The sequence below is a fragment of the Apis laboriosa genome, unplaced genomic scaffold, assembly GCF_014066325.1.
Source record: "Apis laboriosa isolate Shangri-la unplaced genomic scaffold, ASM1406632v1 scaffold113_cov153, whole genome shotgun sequence".
NCBI classification, from domain to species: Eukaryota; Metazoa; Arthropoda; class Insecta; order Hymenoptera; family Apidae; genus Apis; species Apis laboriosa.
The window spans coordinates 179459-201707 of NW_025220892.1; the positions used below are offsets into that span (position 1 = coordinate 179459).

At 30.7% G+C, this 22249-nt stretch overlaps 1 protein-coding gene across 8 annotated transcripts in view; it reads left to right on the plus strand.

The window, feature by feature from the left end:
- The window catches only part of LOC122716526 (collagen alpha-2(IX) chain), a 333714-nt gene that overhangs the window by 167292 nt on the left and 144173 nt on the right, over positions 1 to 22249 (plus strand). The window contains exon 1 of one of the 8 annotated variants that reach the window (XM_043939750.1): positions 15190 to 16606. The exons of the other annotated variants lie outside the window; for them this stretch is intronic. Within the exon in view, the coding sequence (XP_043795685.1) occupies positions 16415 to 16606 (192 nt within the window). The 5' untranslated portion in view covers positions 15190 to 16414. Of the gene's footprint in view, positions 1 to 15189; positions 16607 to 22249 lie in introns of those variants that run through there. 8 annotated transcript variants of the gene reach the window in all.

The following is a 22249-nucleotide window of genomic DNA, read 5'->3' on the forward strand; positions in this document are numbered from 1 at the left end:
TTTTCCAATAATATTAATTTCAATTTAATCAATCCGAATTTGGAAGATAAAAAAACTGATTGTTTAAAAAGTTGTTTTAATTTGTTTAAAATTTTCTGACAGCCATATATTCAATCACATTATTTTTTTATGATATTAATTTTACAAATGATATTAACGATTAAAACTTCACGAAAATTTAATTTCTTGCAAATCTAAATCTGTATTTAAAAATTATCCTAATCCCATATTTTTCATCACAAAGAATTTTATTATCGTTACTTTTCGTTTATCGTTGTTACTTTTTCTCTGACGTTGTATTATTTTGCCCGCACACGAATTAATTAAAGCTGTAATTTAACTCGTTTACGCATTCATGAGTGCCGTTGCTCGTTCTCCTTTATACTTTCGAAGCGGTAATTAGTAATAAACACGTAGTTAAATCAGATAGTGATCTAATAGGCCCTTTCAATTTAATTTTTAATCGAGGGTTGCCGCATTATTAAAAGCGCCACGTTTGAAAAGCGCCGAGTCATACGTATTCCTTTATTATTAAACGCTCAACGTTTATGGTAAATTACTAAATTTCACCATCCATATTAATATCTGATAACGAACCTAATGATTTAACTGCGGTTTTAATGGAAATAACATTTAAGGCGCTATCAAAGCATCAAGCGTAAATGATATAATAATCTGGTAATTGCATATATAACTAATTACTAGATTTAAAGTAAGTAAATTATTATAAGCATAAATATTTATTAAGAATGTAGTGTATTCATTTTCTAATTTTATCGAAACATGCTAAAATGTTTTTTGCAGAGATTATTGTGAATATGTAGCTCATATTTCCGTGAAAATATTTTGTAAGTGTTATGCAAAAATTAATTAAAAACTTTTAATTCAATTAATTGGTTAATTTCGTAATTGAAGAAATTGAAGAAATTGAAGAATTCAAAATTTTCGTAGCACATTTTTTTTTTAAATAATTGCAAAGTGAATAGAACCAGATAGATATTATCATATATTTCAATATCTATGATTTTGATATGATTATCTTTAAATATATAATAATAATAAATTACAGAATATGTATCATTCGAAATCGATCAATATTTCAAATAATTTTTTTTTAAATTTTGATTTTGATATTAATTCATTTATTTACGCAATACATTTTCAATGTTCGTAAATGATATATTTAGTTTCAAAAATAAAAAAAAGATTAAATTTCAATTTTTTTTATATATTTTTTGTATATATTATTTTTAAATTTATTTTGGCCTTTTTGTAACGATGAAGCCTCAAATATTTTTAAAATGATAACTATAATGTTTTTTTTGTTACATAGTAGTTATTTTATTTTATTTAAAATTCAATAATTCTGAAATACGATAGGTTTCGATAGTATTCAAATATAAAAATTAAATCAATATTTTGAAGAATTTACGAAGTTTTATTGAATAATAAAATTTATAGTCGGTTATATCGAATATTATTATATTTTTAATAAATGGTACGCTTTAACGAATATAGAAATACTAGTATCATATATTATATTTTAAAATAATCTCTTTCGTGCAATAACAATACAAAAATTTGTTATAATATTTTCAGCATTTACATAATAAAGCTATGACGAATTTAAAAAAAATTTATTCAGACTACAAATGTCTGGTAGAAAATTTTAAAAAATATTTTTCTTTTAAAAATATTTTTCGTACGTATTATGATAAAAATATAGAAATGGATTTCAAAAGATTCCCGAGCATGAAATAATAAATTGTATAATTTGTTTTACGAAACGAGAAAAAAATAAAAAGAATAAAAAAAAAACTGAAAGCCAATGAAGTACGCGTGCATTTGACTGAAAGTATTTATATACTTGCAGTTACACAAAAAATATTAACAAACAAGCATTTACAACATATTCAATGTATATATATATATATATATATATATATGTATACAATAGTTAAAAGACAAATTGTGACAAAAAAAACAAAAGAATGTATGGCTTATAATGTAAGTATAATATAATGCAATCTGTTATCAACTATCCATACATATTATATTAAATATTTTATGAATTTCTTGACAGATAATTCTGAACGTCAATTTATCTTTTCTTTTCTTTTTTTTTTTTTTCTTTCTATTTAATACTTAAAATTCTCTCATAAGCTGCCTATTATAGAAAAATTAATTAACTGCTTTGAATTTAAACTCTAAATTTAAATCCTCGACATACGACTTAATTGAAATTATTTGTGCGAATTTATTAATGATTTTCAAATTTTCAAATTTAACTAAAAAAAATTAAACATAATTGAAAAGTCATATCAAGTCATATTAAATTAAAAATTTTCATTCGATGTAATCATTATAAAATTTCTCAATCAACGCGATTAAAATATTAATTTGTTTGCTAATATGAATATGCTAATTTTCATCGAGCTTTTTGTTCAAATGCGAAAAAGATATTTATACATTAGCTACTCAGAGATAATTACGTTAGTCGCGGATAAATTTTTCACCAATTTCCAGACGGAGGTGAGAATAGATGGATATGTCGGTCAACCGTGAAAATGTTGGAAGCGTTTTTCTCGAGAGCGTATTCGATGTCCTGGTCACGAATTTTCCGCTTCGTCTTCACCGCAACTGTCTTTTCTGCCTTAATTAAAGTGGACATTAGTCGAGGTCGAGATAATTATTTAGCTGTTCCATTGAAAGCGTAGTTGTTGCGCTCTACTCTTTTAATTTGCAATGATTAAAACTGTCATATCGAGATAATTTTAATGATACGGCGAACGTATGATGAAGAATGAAAAAGTTTTTATTAAACGCAGAAATGTTATTTATTTTAGTGATGTCTTAAAATTCGAAGATGTAAGAATAAAAAGAATTTTCTTAATGGCAAAAATAGAAGGATAATTTTTATTTAACAAAGAATCGTTTGTTCCTTTTTTTCCCTTAATCAATTAATGTAAATTTAAATATTTGGAGAATGAATTAAAATTATTTATGAAATTTGAATACAATTTTAATAATTTCAAGTTATAGTTTGATATAGCTATTGTTATTTACGAAGATATTTAGAAAAAATTAAATTTTTACGAATAAAATTTATTTACTTTGTCTTATTAAAAATACTTTTTTAGAGAATTGTTAAAAGGAAAAGAGGTCACGGGTTATTTGACTATTATAAAAAAAGGATTGCGGATTTAGAAAAGAGGACACATTGGGATGCATTGCTTTAATTTTATTTAATTTTAATTCAATTTCATTGAAAAAATTTATAAAATTAATAATATTGTATTAAATATAATTTGTTAGAGAAAATTTTAAATTAACAATAGATTATATAAAAATCTATAATTATTTAAAAAAGAATGGGAAAAAATATTTGTGATTCAATGAATCACAAGATGTTGATTATATAAAATTGGTACAAATAATTTAATTAAAATTAAATTACAAATTTATCTTTGAAATATCAAACAATAAGAAATATAATTCTTCCGTTTCTAATAAGTAAGGTTAATTGAAATTGATAAAACATTAAAGTTTTTATAATAAGAGTAGGTGAAATTGTAAGAAATGGAAACTGTATTATATAAGAATAAAGCTTAATTAGTTGCATACAACATACATTTCATTAGGAAATTTATTTCTTTTTTTTTTTTTTGTCCTATTCCTTTTTGCAGTCTATTCAAACTTTTCATCTTTCCTTCTGCATAATTATTCTCTATTTCACGCTCACTAGGAAAAGTTTTAATAAATTTTAACCTAAGTTAAATTAAAATAAAATTACAAATACCTTATTGTGTATCATTATTTTATACAAATTTCTTATAAAAATTTAGAGATAGGTTGTATGAATTCTTAATAAGATTTTATTGAAGCTTCATTGAAAATAATATTGATCAAAGTTTATATTCAATTCAACATATTATATGATTATTTAAAAAAAGTTATAAAATTTATAATTAAAATAATGATTAATTTTAATAACATTTATTAAATGTTAAATTTTTATTAATGTTCGTTTATTCCTTTAATATAATTCGAATTTCTCTCCCCCTAACATAGTCCGTTATAGTGCAATAAAATAATAAAGTAATATTCAAGTTGAATTCAACTAATTTCCAATTTTAAATGAACCGTATTCTAAACAAATTTGCACATTTATGAAATCAGTCACTTCATATGCATACAACTTCTGAACAATAGTATAACATTTTCGAAACAGAATTGTTACGATTAACCGTGGAAAAGTGGACATAATTCCCAGGGAAGTTAATTCTCCTTAGTACACCAAAGGGAACGAACTCTTGTTTTCAGAGAACACCGAAATGGAAATCGCGATGATTTGCGTGAACTCTGGAAACGATTCGCGTTCTATTTCCCTTATATTTCTTCCGGTTTTTCGGCCACCTTTTTTCGCTAGTCAATCCCCCATCTTGACGGAAAATAAATTTACAATGAGCGGGACGCGTGAAAATTACTCGCTCTATTTTCATTTTCCTCCTTGTGGGGAGATTTATTCGGGCGACAAGCCGGCCAAATGTGTTTATTCCTCGCGTCAATCGCAGAAACGCTTTCCACGATTCGAGATAAATCGGTTTCTCCGAACTTATCGATCTCGAGAATATCGCGGGATAAATTATTAGCTTTCTCAACTCATCGGTCATGAGATTATTGGAGGATAAATTTGCTTTTTCAACTTCTATCGATCTTATTGAGAATATTTGAAACGGGGTTGCGCGATAGATAAATAGCACAATAGAATTTTTCTTGTTCATAGTTGGGAGATGATGTAATCGTATAAGAGAATTTTCGCTTAAATCGTTCATCCCTTATTTCGTTTGTCTAATGTTTCAGAACTTTGTATAAATTTCTCTCGTATTTATTATACGATAAATATAGAATATTTAACATTCATCGAATAGAGAAATAGAGAAATTTTGATGAAATGAAACTTCTCGGGAAAATAGATAGATAGGAGAAAAAGGGGAGGGGAAGAATTAGAATTGTTTAAAATTTCTAGTTTCCTAATTTTTTAATTGATCTTTTTGAGGTTTTTATGAAATTAAAGGAATTCGCAGCCACGCAAACCCATGAAATTCCAAATCTACGTGAACAGTTTCTATCGATCTTTTAAATCCAAACACCGATAAAGTCACACTTATCAGAAACTTCAATCTCGAGGAAAAGATTACGAGAAGAGAAAAAAAGATTCGAGATTACAAAGTTGGCAAAGTTTATGAATTAAACAAGCCCCTTTCCCCCTTTCTTTTTTCTCTTCTTTTCATCGATTCAACAAGCCAACCTTCTTAATCTCTTCTTCAACTTCGCCATGTTAAATAATTAAATTATTGACATAACGAACGTTTTCTCCTGCCTTTTCGAAAGGCACGCGAATTTTTCAAATAATTCGCGTTTCACTGGACACGGATCAAAGGCATCATNTTTTTTTTTTTTCTTTTTTTTCTTTTTTCGTGAAGTAATATGAATCTTTAAAGGCGCAATATCCCTTTCCCCCCTTGGTACGACGAGAAAAGAATCAAGAACGAATATTGTGTTAGCGAGCACTGGCTCGCGCTTGACGGTAGATACAGAATTTAATTTCCTTTTCCCTGGGTTATCTTTGTTTCATAACAGCCGTCGTTTGTAGCTGATTGTATTTTCGCCTCCAGGAAATTTTTGCGATTCTTTTAAAGGTGGTCACCCTTGTGTTTTTAAGAAGAGGAGAACGTTGGCGTTCGAAGAATTCACGGGAATTAAATTGATATACGATGGATTTTTGATTTATCTTTGAATTCACTTGTTGTTCAAATAAAATATTCGAATATTGGTTATTTCTCAAACGTTAATGATTCGTGGTTATTTCATAATTGCGATTTAATTTGATTCAATTTAATTTTTAATGATGAAAAAGATGGATCTTTTTTTTTGGATTATTTTATTATTTCATCGCTATCAAATTAATTTTATTTAATTTAATATAAATGCAATAATTTGAATACCAATATCAATTTTATTTGGCCATATTTATATTCGAAATAATTCTGCTTTTTATCGTGATTTTTATTGAATAGGAAAATAATTTTATATAGGATTTAATATCAAGTTAAAAATTAATAAATAAATAATTAAAGTTTCTATTTTTTTTGTATTGCAATTGTAATCTGGAATTCAATTCGAATTATTTTTTCCTTTTGCATTAATGCGTTAACATTGGAAGTCAAAATAAAAAAGAACTTATAATTATTAGTAATATATTAATTATATCAATAATTTTAAAACTTGTCATTTAATATCTCGTTTTAACGACAAACGAATGAAAACATCGCGAAACAACCGAAAATAATATTAATACACAAAATACACAATAAACGTATAACTTATCACGTTTTTGGCAAGTAATTTTGGTAATTTTGCAGATTCATTCTAGTAATTACCTATTGAAATTATTGAATTATTTCCAGCGATCATAAAACGATCGTAATCTCTCGTAAAATGTAAAACCGATTTAATCGGTGCAACGATGTTACATTATTATTAATATTAAAATCAGGATCGGTATTTTTAAGAAAATATATGTGTAAACCGGTAATAAAGGAAACGAGAAATAAACGATAAACGTGAGGCGGAATAGCAGATTTAATAATGCCAATTTTCAGCTACGATCCACGCGTCAAAATTTCCAATTGTAAAAGAAGAATTACACGAAAACACGTAATAACGGCCGCGTATTTTCACCTATTCGTTTATTTATGCCTCGCTAGTGCTTAATCCATTTTACGAAAATTTAATTTTTCCAAACGAAGTGTTTTTAAAGACAATGCTCCTCGCATGTATGAACTTATTATTTTTTTCAATCGCGTCAACGAACAAACCGGACTATATGCGCACAAATATCTCTGGCACAATGCGGGGGATTAAAACGCGTTCCAAACGAATTTCAAACGCATCGGTCGCAGAAAAATGGATTAAAATGGCGAGCAGAATTTTGGGATGGAATCGAGATTTTATCGATTTGCTGATGAACTTATTATATTTCTAAATTTGATAGATAGATTGGAGAATGGAAGAAATTCTAATTTTTATTTCCAATGAAATTTTTTTTTAATGATTGTTGTAAAGTATAATATATGTCTCTAATTGAGAAATAGTTTTCTAATAGAGAACTTTTGTATTTGTGTAATTAGAAATCTCGTTATTAAGAAATACTTATTTATAATTGATTTTTAGAGAGATTGTATACAATATACAATAAATTTTTTTATTGTACAATTTACTTTAATTACAATTTATTCTATATACAAAACGTACAACAAATTCTATTTACAATCGATATGCAATTATTTGATGAAAAGAGTTTCAAGCACAACAAATAGAAATAACAAAAATTGTCTCTTTTCACCACTTTTAACTAAAACCATCTACTTATTATTTTACACAGAAACGAAATAAGTATACAACATCATAGCACAATTTCCAAATTTATTTTTAAACTTACCACGATATCCGAACGCGAATCTAGATTCTAAAAGTAATATTAAAATCTTCCAACATTTCCGTAACTATGTCGAAAACAAGATTCCAATATCTGAAATCGACGCAAATCGACACATAATTTTCAACCCCGTGGCCGGATAAAGGTTCTCAAAAACTGGAAACCGGATGGCACGTACAATACGTAACATTGGAGGATCGTCGGATTAGCCGAGTGCATTTTTCCCCTCGGGGAAGAAGAGAGGGAAATTATCGGTGGCCGAAACAAGAGGATATCGACGTGTTCGAAACGTAACCAGGGTAATGTATGTGGGTCACGTACGCGGTGGAAAACGGTTAAAGGTAAGGAAGGGAGAAGTCTTCTCGAACGAGAAGGAAAGAGTGAAATATAGAAGTGGAGCAGAAAAGAAACGAGGAAAGGAGGACTCGATGCTTCTTCAACGAGAAAAGAGAGCAGAAGCAGGTTCATGCTCGGTGTTTGAATGACGAGAACAGAAGACGGGGCCAAAGATAAACTTAAGGAGCGAGAAGGAAGGAAATGAAAGAGAGAGAAAGAGCCTGGTATAATGAAGGGAACGGTTTCACCCTGAGTTTTGTTTCGCCTCTGATTCGCTCTTTTCTTAATTCTCTTCCTCTCTCCGTCTCTCTTTCTCCCTCGTTGGCCATTTACCGGCTGGAAACGAGCTACCTGAGGATATTCTACGAGAAAAAGGTCTGGGGAGCGATTCCAGGGGAGAGGGGAAGAGAAAAAAGTTGGCGAGCGCGGAGAGGAAAAGGGCTTGCAGAGAAAGAGAGGGAAGAGAGCAAGAATTAACGAGCGAAATCGTATGAACTCTTCTCGCTGTTTACTTTTGTGAATTAAAAGCAGTCGAAGCGCAAAAAACTCGTGGAAACTGGTCGAAACTCGTTTATCTTTCTCCACGCTCCTCTCCTCTCCTTTGTCTTTATCCCGCAATTTTATCGTTGTTAAAATGAAATAAAATGAAGTGGGGGGAGGGATGGAAGAGGTGTATACACGGAGGATTGGAAATGAAGAGGAAGGGGAAAAATTGAAGGGAAGCAAGGAGACATTGTTAGGCGTTAGGAGAGGAAAGGAAGAGAGGAGAAGGCGCGGAAAACAAATTGGCGGAGGAGGAACGAAGGTAAAAGCATCCGCTTCGAACTCGGTGTTTACCGGAAGGGATAGAAAAACAGTGGAAATAGTCGTAGCCACGCTCGTGCCCCGGGTGCTCATTTGCATACCTCTTCGACCGACTTGCGCTTTGAATTTTTCAACTCTTACTGCTGAATCTACGCGGAACGTGAAACCGTGTGCTCTTTCAACTTCAATAGAAATATAATGATAAGGGGTTGGCCCCCTCCAGTTTCTTCGAGCCTTTGAGAGTACGAGCACGTAAGAATGTTCCTTTCTTGATCTCGAGTTCTCTGGACTACGTGAGTAGGTAATGAGGTTACATTTAAAAGGAGAATTTGCTTTCTTTTGGAAGCAACGATGGATTACAATGATGGGTTTTGTTGATATATATTTTCTTAAATATTTAAGATCGTGATGAGGAATTAAATAGGTTTATGAATTAAGATTAAGAAGAAAAAATTATAAGGTTTAGTTATTGATATTATTGATATGTTGTATTATTTTATTTTTCGTATAATTCTGCTTTCTTTTAGTTATCTTGTATCTGGAATTTTTAAATATAAATGAGAGTTGAAATTACAAAAATTATGGAATTTAGTTAATGTATATTTTTATTCTTTTCGTGAAACTTCCCATCTAGAATTTTAATTTAGAATACATGAGAATATTTCTAAGTAGGTGGAATTTTTATCATTTTAGAAAGTTTTTCTTTGCTAGGAGAAATGATTGAAATTAATTTTAGATTTCTAAGATACATTTTTTTAATTTTATTTAAAAATTAAAGAACATATAAAATCTTCAAATTAAATTTAAGTATCTTCAGAAAAATAAAGGAATCAAAGTTGTTTATTGGATCAGTATATTTAATATACGACATTTCATTCAAACACAAAATTGTTCATTTGAAGTTCAATTTCAGTCTAATTCCGCTTTGATGAAATTTTTCTTACGTTTTTTAAAATCTGTCTCTGTCTCTCTAATATATTTTTTCCTTTGGAAACTTAGTTAGTATTACAATAGAAACATTATATTCAACATTATAGGAAGGTCGATCGATAAATCTTTTTTTCTGTTCGTACTATCATTAATATTGAAAACTATATCGATCACTTTAAATGACAACGCATTCTGTGGGCTTTTAATATCATTTCGACGATCATTGTGTACCTCTTAACTTTCAATTTGAGTTTCATGAAACGAAATTTCTCTTTTATAGAAGAATAGAAAACTAGAAATGAACATTGATAAATGTGAACAAACAAACAGTGCAAACGAGACTCCTCTTTTACTTCCATTTAAAATTTAAAATTTGACCGATCTAAAATTATTTTGTATTTTGATAAATGATACGAAAAAAGAAAAAGAAAAAAGAAATGTAAAAATATAAAAATGGAAAGCAACATAACTTACATACCAAAATCTTCACGGTACGCGGATTCAAATTCATTTTTCAATTTAATGGATTAATGAAAACTCGATTGCCGTGACGAAAATTGGCCAAAAAGAATGCGCCAATGTAACCAAGCCAGCGCTCTTCATTATTTGCCGCATAACGATCCAAAAGTGAATTACTCCCGATAGGACGAAATTTCCACGGAATTTTTCCATTGATATTCGAAGCGAAATCTGTTCGAATTCCGTACCGCAAAAACTTTGGAAAATATGCACGCGAGGACACGAAATTCAGTAATCCAATGCATTAAACGTTCGTTTTAATTACCCTCGTCGATTATCCTCCTTCCAAATCCACCTTTTCGAACAAATGCGAAATTATGTATATATTCGAGCGTTGAAACGATAGCTGTGAGAATTACCGAATTAAAACGCGAATGAGAATATATAATAACGCGGATTGATTATATTTCTTTCTTTCTATTTATCTATGTTTACGTCTGTTTATATCTTTTTCGATTATTTTCTTCTGATCGTTAATTAATCGATTAAAGTGATCAAATGATATCTCTAAATGAATTGTCTTTTGAGGAAAGTTAAAAGGGTAGTAGTTTTCGAAAAGTTTTAAAATTTCTCTCACAAAGAATGAAATTAAGTATTTTAGTCTTTAATGTAAAATTTTAATCGAATCCAATAGTTCAGAACTGAAATGTCAAAGTTTTATAAGACGTGAAATGGTAAAGTTAAGATTGGAAATAAATATAAAAATATTAATATAGAATGGAATTATTTACGCGATGAAATATTTATATATCAATTTATGATTTATAATAGAATAATCCAATATAAGATCAAATGAAAAAATGAAAAAAATTTTTTTAAACAATACGTCTCTATTTCATAAATATATTCTTCTAATGTCTTCATTCTTTCCTGACAAAATCACATAGTACAATTATATAAATTGATCGAGAAAGAAAAAATAACTCGATGACTCATTTCGATCACTGTTCAATAAAATTACAACTATGAAACGTAAACGATAAATAGTATCGTTTGTAGTACACTAATATCCTTTGTCTAAAATAACTTCTTGCCTTCGAAGCCGCGTTATAAACGTGACAACGAAAACCCTTCGTGTTTTTGCTTCGTTGAACGATATTCTGAAGCTGGAAGAAGAAGCGTCACGCTTCATCCGGTCAGTCTTCCGGCAGGTTTTCAATGTTGAATGACGGCGGACCGATATGGCTACGGTAAACGAATCACCTTTGTGCTCCACTTTGATTCAACTTCTTCTTTCACGATACTCCCTTTTCAGATTTCGAGGTCGCGATTTGTAAAACTTGATACAAATTCATGAAGGGATTTGTATGAATCGAGAATTGTTGGAAATAAAATGGAAAGTTTAAAGAAGGATATTAGATTCCTCTGATATAATTTTGTTTAAGTTTGTAAAATCGTTCGTGGATGCTTTGTAAATGGGAAGGATATTTTAAATGAAATAAAATAATGAAAAGAAAAAATTTTTTTTTTTTGGTGATCTATATATTATGTATATTCTATTCTAAAAATTTGATAAGTACGAAAAAATTTTAATTTGGTTTTTGAATTATTGTTTCACAATCTGAAAAGATATCTGTTTATCAATCGTTAATCGAAGATAACACACGGAATATTTTTTTTCTATATGTAAATTAACTTCATACAGATTGAAAATTTTATCGAAAACGTTAAAAGCTAAATAATTTTATGTATGTTAAAACTGAATATCAAATGTGTTTTATTTCGACACGAAGTTTCCCATATATTTTTTCCTTCGAACAAATATAGAGAGTAATGGTAATAAATATTGAAAACATTTTTTAAAATACTGAATTCATTGAAAAATGACAATAGTTTTATTAATCAATACTTATCAATGAGATAATATGTATATATTTCTTGAAATTTATATAATTTATAAATATTGTTTAATTATTATTCCATTAATTAAATGTTCTCATGAATATGGATATTCCAAAATAATGAAACGAAAAATTTTTTATATTTATTAATTAATATAAATATTATTTCAATAAAGATTTATCAAATTTATATTCATAATAGAATTAATTTATTTTTTAAAAATCCATATTCTAATATTTCCAAGATAAATATCATTATATTTTAATATATTTGCCTGTTAATTGTGTAAAACATAAATAATATAAATACAAATAACAATATATAGATATATATATGTGAGAAAGAAAAATATTATATTCCAGAAATTGTTTCAATATAAATTTATTCACTTCCATATGATATCTTTTACAATTAAATTCAAATCTTCTCAATTCAATCCTTCAATTTCTTTTTTAATATAAATAAATGTATCTATCACGTAATCTATCACGTTATCTTAAAACTTGATTAAAGTCTATTAAAAATTAGAAAAACTTTAAACTTAGAAGATATATTTATAACTTTGAAGATATCAACGAATGAACGACCATTAGAAGCGAGGATCCTTTCTTTTTAAAACACTTTTTAACTTTTCTCGACATGACTTCCTGAGATATATCGAATCATATAAAAAAAAAAAATAATTTTTGATCATTTACTATCTCCATCTTTGTCGTTTATTTGGATCTCTCGCTCACACCTCGTCTCACTGACCTATTTTAAACTTCAGACGAGTGACAGACGCGATTCCTGAAAGTGCATTTTCAAGAAGAAATATAGATTAACGAGTCACAATTCCATTCTTAAACTCCATATTGTACTTCAAGCTCTTATATCTCAGCAACCAATTGAGATATCGGAATGAATCAAAAAGCAACTTCAATAAGCATACTTCCCTCTATTTCTTGAATGGATTTTAATGACACATATGCATCGATTAAATATTTTCCATTTTTAGCTTTTACAAAAGTAGACACTTTGCATTTGTTTTAACTTCTTAGACCCTCAAGATATCCATCCATTATACTTCTACATAAACTTTCCTCAAAATATATAAGATTTTTCATTGGAAAAACGAGATTTGTAAAACGAGATCACACGATGTTCTCGACGAAATTTTTCTCGATCGAGGAAAACGAAGTAATGCTTAATTTTAACGTTAATTTTATATACGCTCGGCGATATACGATTTTCTTTCAACTAACGAATGCGCGTTCATGTCGCAGAGAAACGAGTCGTCACAGTCGAAATTCACGGTGGTTGGAACACAGCTTAATGCGTCCCTCATTTTCATTACGGTCCTTCGATACCATTAGCATGCGCGGCCGCAGCATCCGCGTTTTACCTTGCAAAATGAAAATAGCGTTCCCCCGGTATAACGGGCGATGCTCGTCGAATGAAAATGCCGTTACCGTGCTGCGGCCACGATAACACGGTCGAGGGAAATTGATCCCTGTGTTTAAGATCCGCCACGCCCCCACCGTGATTCTCCACGCCTCTAATTCGCGTTTTGTCCGCGGCCAAATTTCACCGCGTCAAGACACGAATCTCGCTTTGTTCTCGAGTGTCGAACCGTGTTGGTCGACGAAATAAAAAGGAAAAAAAAAAGGTGAGATTTGCGTATAAATATAAATGAATTATTGTTATAGCAAATATCGAGTTTTGTTGGATTGTAGCGTGTAACTATTGTCACGATTTTGAACATTTTAAATATCGAAAAAGTGGGATAAATGGAGAATTTGGGATTTTGAAAATATTCTTTGGAAACGTGGTCCCAAAACTCAAGAAGTAGATTAAATCGAAGGATTACGTTTAATTTTGGTTAAGTTTCAATCCAGATTAAAGCAAATCTAAATTAAATTCATCGAATAAGATTGATTATTTAACGAGACTTGTAATTAGATAAGAATATAAGATCTTACTTTGAAAATAGAGATCGTTGGACTTACTTTATGGTGTCGTTTTGAAAAAAGTGAACTTTTTTTTGTAATTCAGAATAAAATAGAGTGGAAAATGATAAGCGTTAAAGGAATATTAGTAATTTTCCATTAATCCTAAGGGATTGTTATATAAAACTTTATCCAAAAACGGTTTATCTTCGTTAACGTCTCAATGTACAATCTTATTAACGAATATCAAATTATCAGTTTTATCTATTCGGTGTAAAATGTTGATTGATTACCGAAAGCGAATTAGGCCATTCTTAAAGCGATTAAATTCTCATTTCGAGAAGATCCTTTACATCCATTCTCAAGTTTCTATAAAAGTAATTTATCAATTTATATCATCTTTGTACCGTGTACTTTCGATACAGATTATCAAATTTTCAATAAGGAAATGGATATTAAATTTAATTAACACAGTTCATCAATTTTCAAATACTCTTAGACTTAATATTTTTAAAAGATCACGAAAAAGGGATATAAAAATTCTCATAAAATTCTACGTAATACGATTTAAATCCATAATCCCCTCTTTTCTCAAACTCAAGGAAAGACACTCTCAAATAGAGAGAAGGAGTAAAAATGAATCAAATTAGGAAATTTATTTCAACTTCAACTCCAATATTCGCGTTTCACCATCCGAATTTCCGACAGCCACCAAAACTTCTCTTCCTCCCTTCGATTCTCGTATTCTCTCGCAACAATCCACCGAGAATCTCTCGAATCCCCATCAAGCCTGTAACGTTGGTTGGAAAATTCGTGACGTGTGGTTGTTTTTCGTAACATCTAGGAAAGTGGCTTTCCACGGCGATTGATACCATCCCTCGAAGAGACCAGAGAGGGTCCATTGGAACGAGGACTCGCGGAGAACGAGTTGGGGGCGGCGAAGCCACGGGTCTTTCGAGACCCTCGTTAAACCTATCCCCGAACGACCGAGTTGGAAATAGTTGGAAAGGATGTATCTCTCGTTGCTGAAACAATCCCCCGTGGAACTTTATTGTTGATTATTCAGACGAATTTATCGCGACTCGTTGTTGTTGATCCCCTGCGCCCGTTTAAACTTGTTGATCCTCGCGAGTGTGCGCCTCCATCGAACACGTCCCCTCGTGGAATTCGCCGTGGAAACTGAAAACATTGTACGTTCGACCGTGTCGAGCGAACGACGAAGCCTTATTGTTGTGTTATGAAAACGGACACGGACGAACGTGATCGAAGAAGAGGAAGAGGAAGAAATAGGGTTTTGTTTGCTCGTTCGGTTGTAAAAGGGGTGGAGGGGGGAGGTTGTTAGCACCTCGAAGGAGGTTGTTTCTTCATTTCTCTCCAAGGGGAGGGGAGAGGGAAAAATTTGTATGGAATTGAAAAGAAGTGAATCTGACGATCATCGTATCCGTGTATGAAAAGCAGTTGCAAAATTTTTTCAATAATATTTTTTTCTTAAATAAAAATTCAAAGTGAGTAAATATAGTAAATGAAACGGAGTTTTTACGATCGGATTAGTATTAAGAATCTTCCTCGTGCGATAAAAAGAAAGAAAGAACGGAGGATGAAATATACAAACGGAGATACGAGCAACATCGATTTAACTTGATTAAAAATTGTAAGGGATTGCGCGAGAGGATCGTAATGCGCGGTTTTAACACGGATGTGCTTGCAAATTACGAAGAAGATTAAGAAATTCCCCAAAGTTCCCCAAGAAACTTGTCCCCAAGGAATCGTTCTTAGTCCACGATAGAATCTCCCGGAGAAATTTCAAAAAGTGGATCCACCGCGATATTTTCGAAATCGAGATCGAACCCGCGATCAAGAAAGATCGTTTCGTGGAAAGTTGTGGAATTGTAGGGAGTGGATGACGAATCCCGGCCAAACACGAGCAAACAGGTCTCCTCGAGGAAGTTTCCCCTTCGAGGAAAACTGGAAAGCTTGGTGAATTGTTGGAGCGGAAGTTGAGCCGAGGGAGCGTCGAATCGAGCATCGAATCGAAGGTGGACAGGATCGGATCGGGAGAGGAAGGGAGAGGAAGGGAGAAAGAAATTCGAAACGGCTGCTCGACGAAAGTGGGTGTGGTGTGGATCGAAGGATCGATCTCGTTGGGAAATCGATCCGTACAACTCTGCCAGATGACTTTAAGGAGGGTCCACGAGGACTCGGCTGACACGTCGTCGATATTCGAGTACGAGGACGTGATAAAGTTATAATAACAGGAGGGAGCCTTAAGTTGAAAAATCGTTGGCCGTGTGAGAGAGAAATATTTCTAGTTAGTAACCGCTCCTATTTCCCTTAAACAAAGAGAAACAAAAAAAGAGAGAGATATATATATATTCATATACCTAGATATATATGTATACATAAATGATATATTGATGTTAATCGAATCGTTTATATTGATCGATCGTTTTTCTTTCCACTCCCGTTCTGTTGAAAGATAAAACCGATTATCGACGATTCCTAGGGGCAAGGTGGGGGTGACACGGAAAATTGGCGAGGAAACACGAGGGGAAAAATGGCGATGGTAATATCGCCCCGTAGCAAGATCGTGACATTGTCGTTGTTGATCGGTATTATCACGGTGGTGGCGTTCATAGTGACTGTGATCGGGATATGGCACAAGAGCGAGAAAAGCCCTGGCAAGACTGGGACGAAGGTGGTCAGCAGCAAGCTTCAACAGATCACCGGATACACTGCCACCAAACACGTGAGTAGAAAATTCCTTTCATACCGGATGGAACAGCGAATAGCCCTGCGCAATTCCCACTCTCGCGTGGAAAAACATTTTTTTCACGATGGGTTGCCTTCAGAAATGCTTGTAAATATCGGTATGTACGTACGATGTTGTTTTCTTGTTGTCGAGGTGATTTCAAATTAAGTCTCATCGTGAAATCGTGTTTCTGTGTAAAAAAAAAAAAAAAGTAAAATACAGATGACGATTTTTATGTTTGTGTTATGATGCAGGTAGGAGATTTTTAAGAATCTTTTTTTCGGAATATCAAGTTTCAAGAGGTAATAGTTTCCTCTTGGGGGAATCTTCGATCGATAAAATTTTTATCGAATATTCTTATGAAGTTGAAGTTTTAAAGAGTAATTCTCCTATGGGAATTTTCCTCGAGTTTTTGGAACTTATATATATATTGGTTTTATAATTAAGAGATAAGAGAATGTTAAAAATACGTTTTGAGAAGATAGTTGGATTTGGATATTTTAATTTTAACGTGAATTTTAATATGGATAATATATTTAATGTAAGGAAAAACATTTCATACTTTTCTATTCGAGTAAATTATTTATTTATATTCCAATTCTATTTGTTTTTTCCACCTAGAAAGCAAAAGATCATTCCGAAAGAAGACAATTACTCTTAAAACCTAGTATAGAATAAAATATACTATAACATCTCATTAATACATTTAATTATTCTTCCCTCTAAAAGAATAAACTGTCAACAAAATTTAATCAAGCAAAAGCTTTCTACCTTCTACGATAATTAAATCGTACCCAACAACTTGTTTTTCGTCATTAACTTCTATGACGTTTCTACTTCAAAATAATTTTTCCACTAAATTAATTCGCGCTTCTCCGTTCGAGGAAGTTTCCGCGCAATTCAGAAATTTCTGAATTCATCCTGTAACCATTAATATCCATGCGTTTTACGAGCTCGAATTCTCGTCATACTAGAGTTATCCGCGAATCGTTGTGCGAATCGTTGTGCGAATCGTTCTCGGTCGAAAATTCCGCAAGTTCGTGTCTTAATGGAATCATAGCGGGCCCCAACTCCTCGCCATTTCGATCCCGTTGTGGCCAACGCATCGTGCAATTCATCCGTACGATCTAATTAATTATTTTCATCATCCGCGCAAAGTTAACGCATTCCTCGAAACTTCGAATCTTGTTTGAGTTTGTGAAGCGGAGTTGATGACTGATGGAAAGCCGAATTACAACAAGGGATGATTGAGAGAAATCATTCGCTGCGTTTCTTTTGGAATCTTTTAAAATAACTCTTTCTAGATCTCGATACTTGAGTTTTATCGATCGCTCTGTAATTAGATTTGTGAAAATATGGGATATCTTTGATTCTAGCTGCAAACACAAGAGATGATATGTAAGAATATGGTTAATATTTTAAATAAAAAGTGTTGGAATATTTTTTTCCTTTTTTTTTATAAGAATGTGCAAATGGATTTCTTTTCAAAGAAGAGTGTACAATAGGAGATATATATATTGTACGATATATCGAAGAGAATATTTTTGTGTTTATTTTTTGGTTGGTTTAGAATAGATTCACTAAAGGTGAACTTTCCAACACCCTGCATATCTAAGGCTATAAGGTTAAGCTTCGATACGAACGGTGTATCGTAAGAAATCCATTTGATCCATTCAACGCGATATTTCATATTCACCTTTTCCAAACGTCTCGAGACGCTTCCAGGGACTAAATACCGAATCACACCGATGAAAATCGTTCATCAATCGACACACTAAAACGGAAACGTGAGAACATCGCTTTTTCGCGTGCATAAAACCGTGGTAATTCGTAAAATTGAATAATGGAAGGATCGTGAGTTAGAATAACTATTCCCAAATTTCTCGTATTCTCTCTTATAATATTCTATAATATAAAATAAAATTTTAAAATTTCACGAATACTTAAAAATTTGAAACGAAAAGTCTCTCTCATAACGTTTCTTTTATCCCTCTGAATAATCGATAATTCAAATAAAAATAAAAAGTCCATCCGACCAACGTTGTATAATATAAAAACCTCGTTTCCATAATAAAAAATCCTATATTTCTTCGATAGCCAAAAGACAAAGCTTTTCCTTCAAAGCTTCCCTTCTCTTGCTTGCTCACAATCTTTTCCACGTCCTTACTCTTCAATTAATCGAGAGCTGATCGATCGAGCAAACTCGAAACTTCTCCCCTCTCACTTCCCCCCAACGCGAGTAGGGATGGCGCGTACAAATGGCCGCCGACCATTCGCGATTCGAATGCATAAAACACGACGGGGCTCCCAACAGTATTATTTATCACTCGACCCGCGTTCGAATTCCTGCCACGGATCCGTCCAGGGAATTCCAGAACGTTGCCCTGGAAACGAAGGAGAAATCACGAAAACGCGGGAAAATTTCGTTCGTCCTTATTTTTTTACATATGTATATACACATATATATCTTTCATGCACGAGGATTCGAGATGTGCGCAAGCTTCGTAAGATTCGCTCATGCATATTAATAATATTCGATGTAAACTGGCGGCAACTTTGTAATCGCGTCACGACGACGACCGCGGAAAGATAATACCGTTGTCGCGAAACAGCATTATTTTTCGATCAGGAAACCGATGTCCTGATCCCCGGAACGGGCCGAGTTTCCGAGTGGAGCAGGATTTCTCAATATTTTTTTCCTCGATCTCTCTTCTGAACGCTGGATTATTCATGCGTGCTTTTTCTTTGTTTTTTTTTTGTTTTGTTTTGTTGTTCGAAAAGGTTTGAATTTATTATAAAAGATGGATACAATGGAAGCTGTTATTGTCAAAGTAAGTAAAAGAGTATATTTAAGAGAGGAAATTAATGTATGATTAATTTATGCGAAATTGGGATGTAACTAAGGTAGGATAAGGGTTTTTATATTAAAATTAGAAATTTTATAGATAAATTGCATGAATAGATTTGCAATAGATTTTTTTCTTTTATGTCTTGAGACATATGCCGTGTTCTTGCATTGTATTGTAGTAATATATTGTTGAGATAATAAATATTTAGGATAATCGAGGCTTTATTTTGTATTTATTTGTAAATCAATTTCATTTTTTTCTTCGTGTTAGAATTTCTAGAAGAAAAGAATTTCACATAATTTCTGTTAAAAAACTCTGAGATAGATCATTGGTGTGTTGACTCGTGAGGAAGAAATATTGGAAATTAGTTTTAGTGGATGGAATGTTACTTGGTGTTTTATTCAAGATACGTTTTGGTTCTTCATGTTTTTATAATGAGTTTGAAAGGTAGATACATGTAATTATGATTTTCATTGCAAAAAATACTTTCTATATTTTTAAAATAAATATTGTAAATATATTAATATTGGTTTAAATTTCTGTGATTGAAGTTTGAATTGTATGATTAAATTGTTTAAATTAAATTTTTAATTGTTGAATTATATATTTATCAATTTCGTTAATATTATTCATTAATATACTATATATAGAATCTGTGCTTGCAATGCATACAAGTGCACAGGCAACATAACTTGAATTTAAATTAGGAAGTGTAATAGATCAAAAGCTTTCTAGTTTCAACCTTTATATAGAAGTGATCTGCAAACAGGAAGAAGTTTTACTATAGATATTCGAAAAGTTTCATATAAGTTTGCAAAATGAAGTTGAGGTCGTTGTTAGAAAATTGATAAGTTACAAACAACTACAGGATAAATTAAATAGTGTAACCATTTTAAATATGTCAAATATTAAATAGAAAATATAAAATTTCTTCGATATTTACATGGTTTGTTTTTTGGTAAAAAAATAAATAAATAAATAAATTTGCAATTCAAGGTACGTAATTATTTTTTATACAAACAATTTCAATGTTTAAAAATAATTCTTGGTTGAAAACATCGATTAAATTGCAAATAGTAAGCTGATAAGCCAAAAGCAATATATTTATATGTTTTGAACACATGTTTTATCTATAAATATATATAAATATTCTTTATTTTTTTCTGTTTATTATCGCGATATGCATATTTATAAATTTTCCATATTTTTTCATTTTTACACTTTTGTATTTTTGTTTTTTTTTTTTTTTTTTTGTATTGCGTAGAGAATTGAAGACATGTTAAATGATACATATGATTATTTCGTTTAAAACTGACTGATTTTAATAATTCTTCACTTTTCATTCGTTACTTTATGCTTCACAAAATTAAATGTATATTTAATAATATACAACATATTAATAATATACCATTTTTTTAATTTGTAAATTTAAAATATAAATATTTTTGATATCATGAACAAAATAATATTACAAAACATGATTCTCAAATTTTATTTATAATTATTATTACACGTATTCGTTATTAATTAATCTTTACAATCCGATGGTTTGACATAATAATAATAATATCTAAAAACAAAATTAACATGAATATAATAAATTATGGTATTATATAAAATATCACAGAATTTAAATATAACATATATAATCTTTTTTTATTAATATTACAATCTCTAAATGTTTTTCAAATTTTTCCTGTCGGATTATTCTAAAGTTCATAAAATTTATAAAATAGATAAAAAATTTGTTTAAAGATGATTAACTGATTAAATGATTAAAGATGATTCCTGTAATAGGAAATTGAAGTAATTAAAAAATAAGAAACATTATTACAAATCTTCGATATAGTTTCAACAATATATAATTAGTAACGTAATTCAAAAGCACATTGTATACAATTAAATGCAGTTGAACGCTGCAATCTGAAATCAGATTGCCAGAAATCAGATTCATTCAGCCATTTACCTGGATTCACGTGTACATATTAATATCAGATGATATTAATCGCGATGCTCGGCTGAAAAGACGGTGCAACGAATAATTCTACACCCTCCTATCACCCAAATATATTCCCCATGATTTATTTCTTTTAATTCTCAGCGAAATTACGCGCCTGCGTTAACCTGTGTCGCATTTCATGCTTTCTTTCCAGCTGCACCTATTACAATTATCTTGATTAACGTCATTCAACCGATATTTCATAATTTTTACCAACCAACAGAAATAGAACAATAGAGAAATAGAACAATAATTTATCAAACAATGTTTGTTTGCAACATTTAAATAAGATAGAGATACGAATGATTTTCTTGATTGATCACACAAATGAATCGATGAAAGGTAAAAGAAATCGAGAAACTATAATAATAGTACGACGAATAACTCTTGTTCAGAAATCTTATTAGGCTATTTAATATTTCTAATAAAAAATTTCAGTGAACAGGAAACGGGTCAAAAATTATATTCAAAAATGTATTCAAAAACTCTTATTTCTGAAACAAATTAAGAATTAACAACAGACAATCCTAAATTAATATTCATCAAAATAAAAAGAATTTAACATATAAACAAAATCTTCTCTTATACTTATACACAGCAATATTGTTTTAATCTACGTTCATTAAGAATATCAAATATTATTCAACCTTATATCTATAAGTTATAGAATACACATTTAAACTTATTAACTTGAAACGAAACCATCATATAATTATAGTTAGCAATTAAAGAATCATCATTGCCATTTAAATTAATTCGTTCCAAGAAGTTGCAGAATAAGTCTACGGGGAG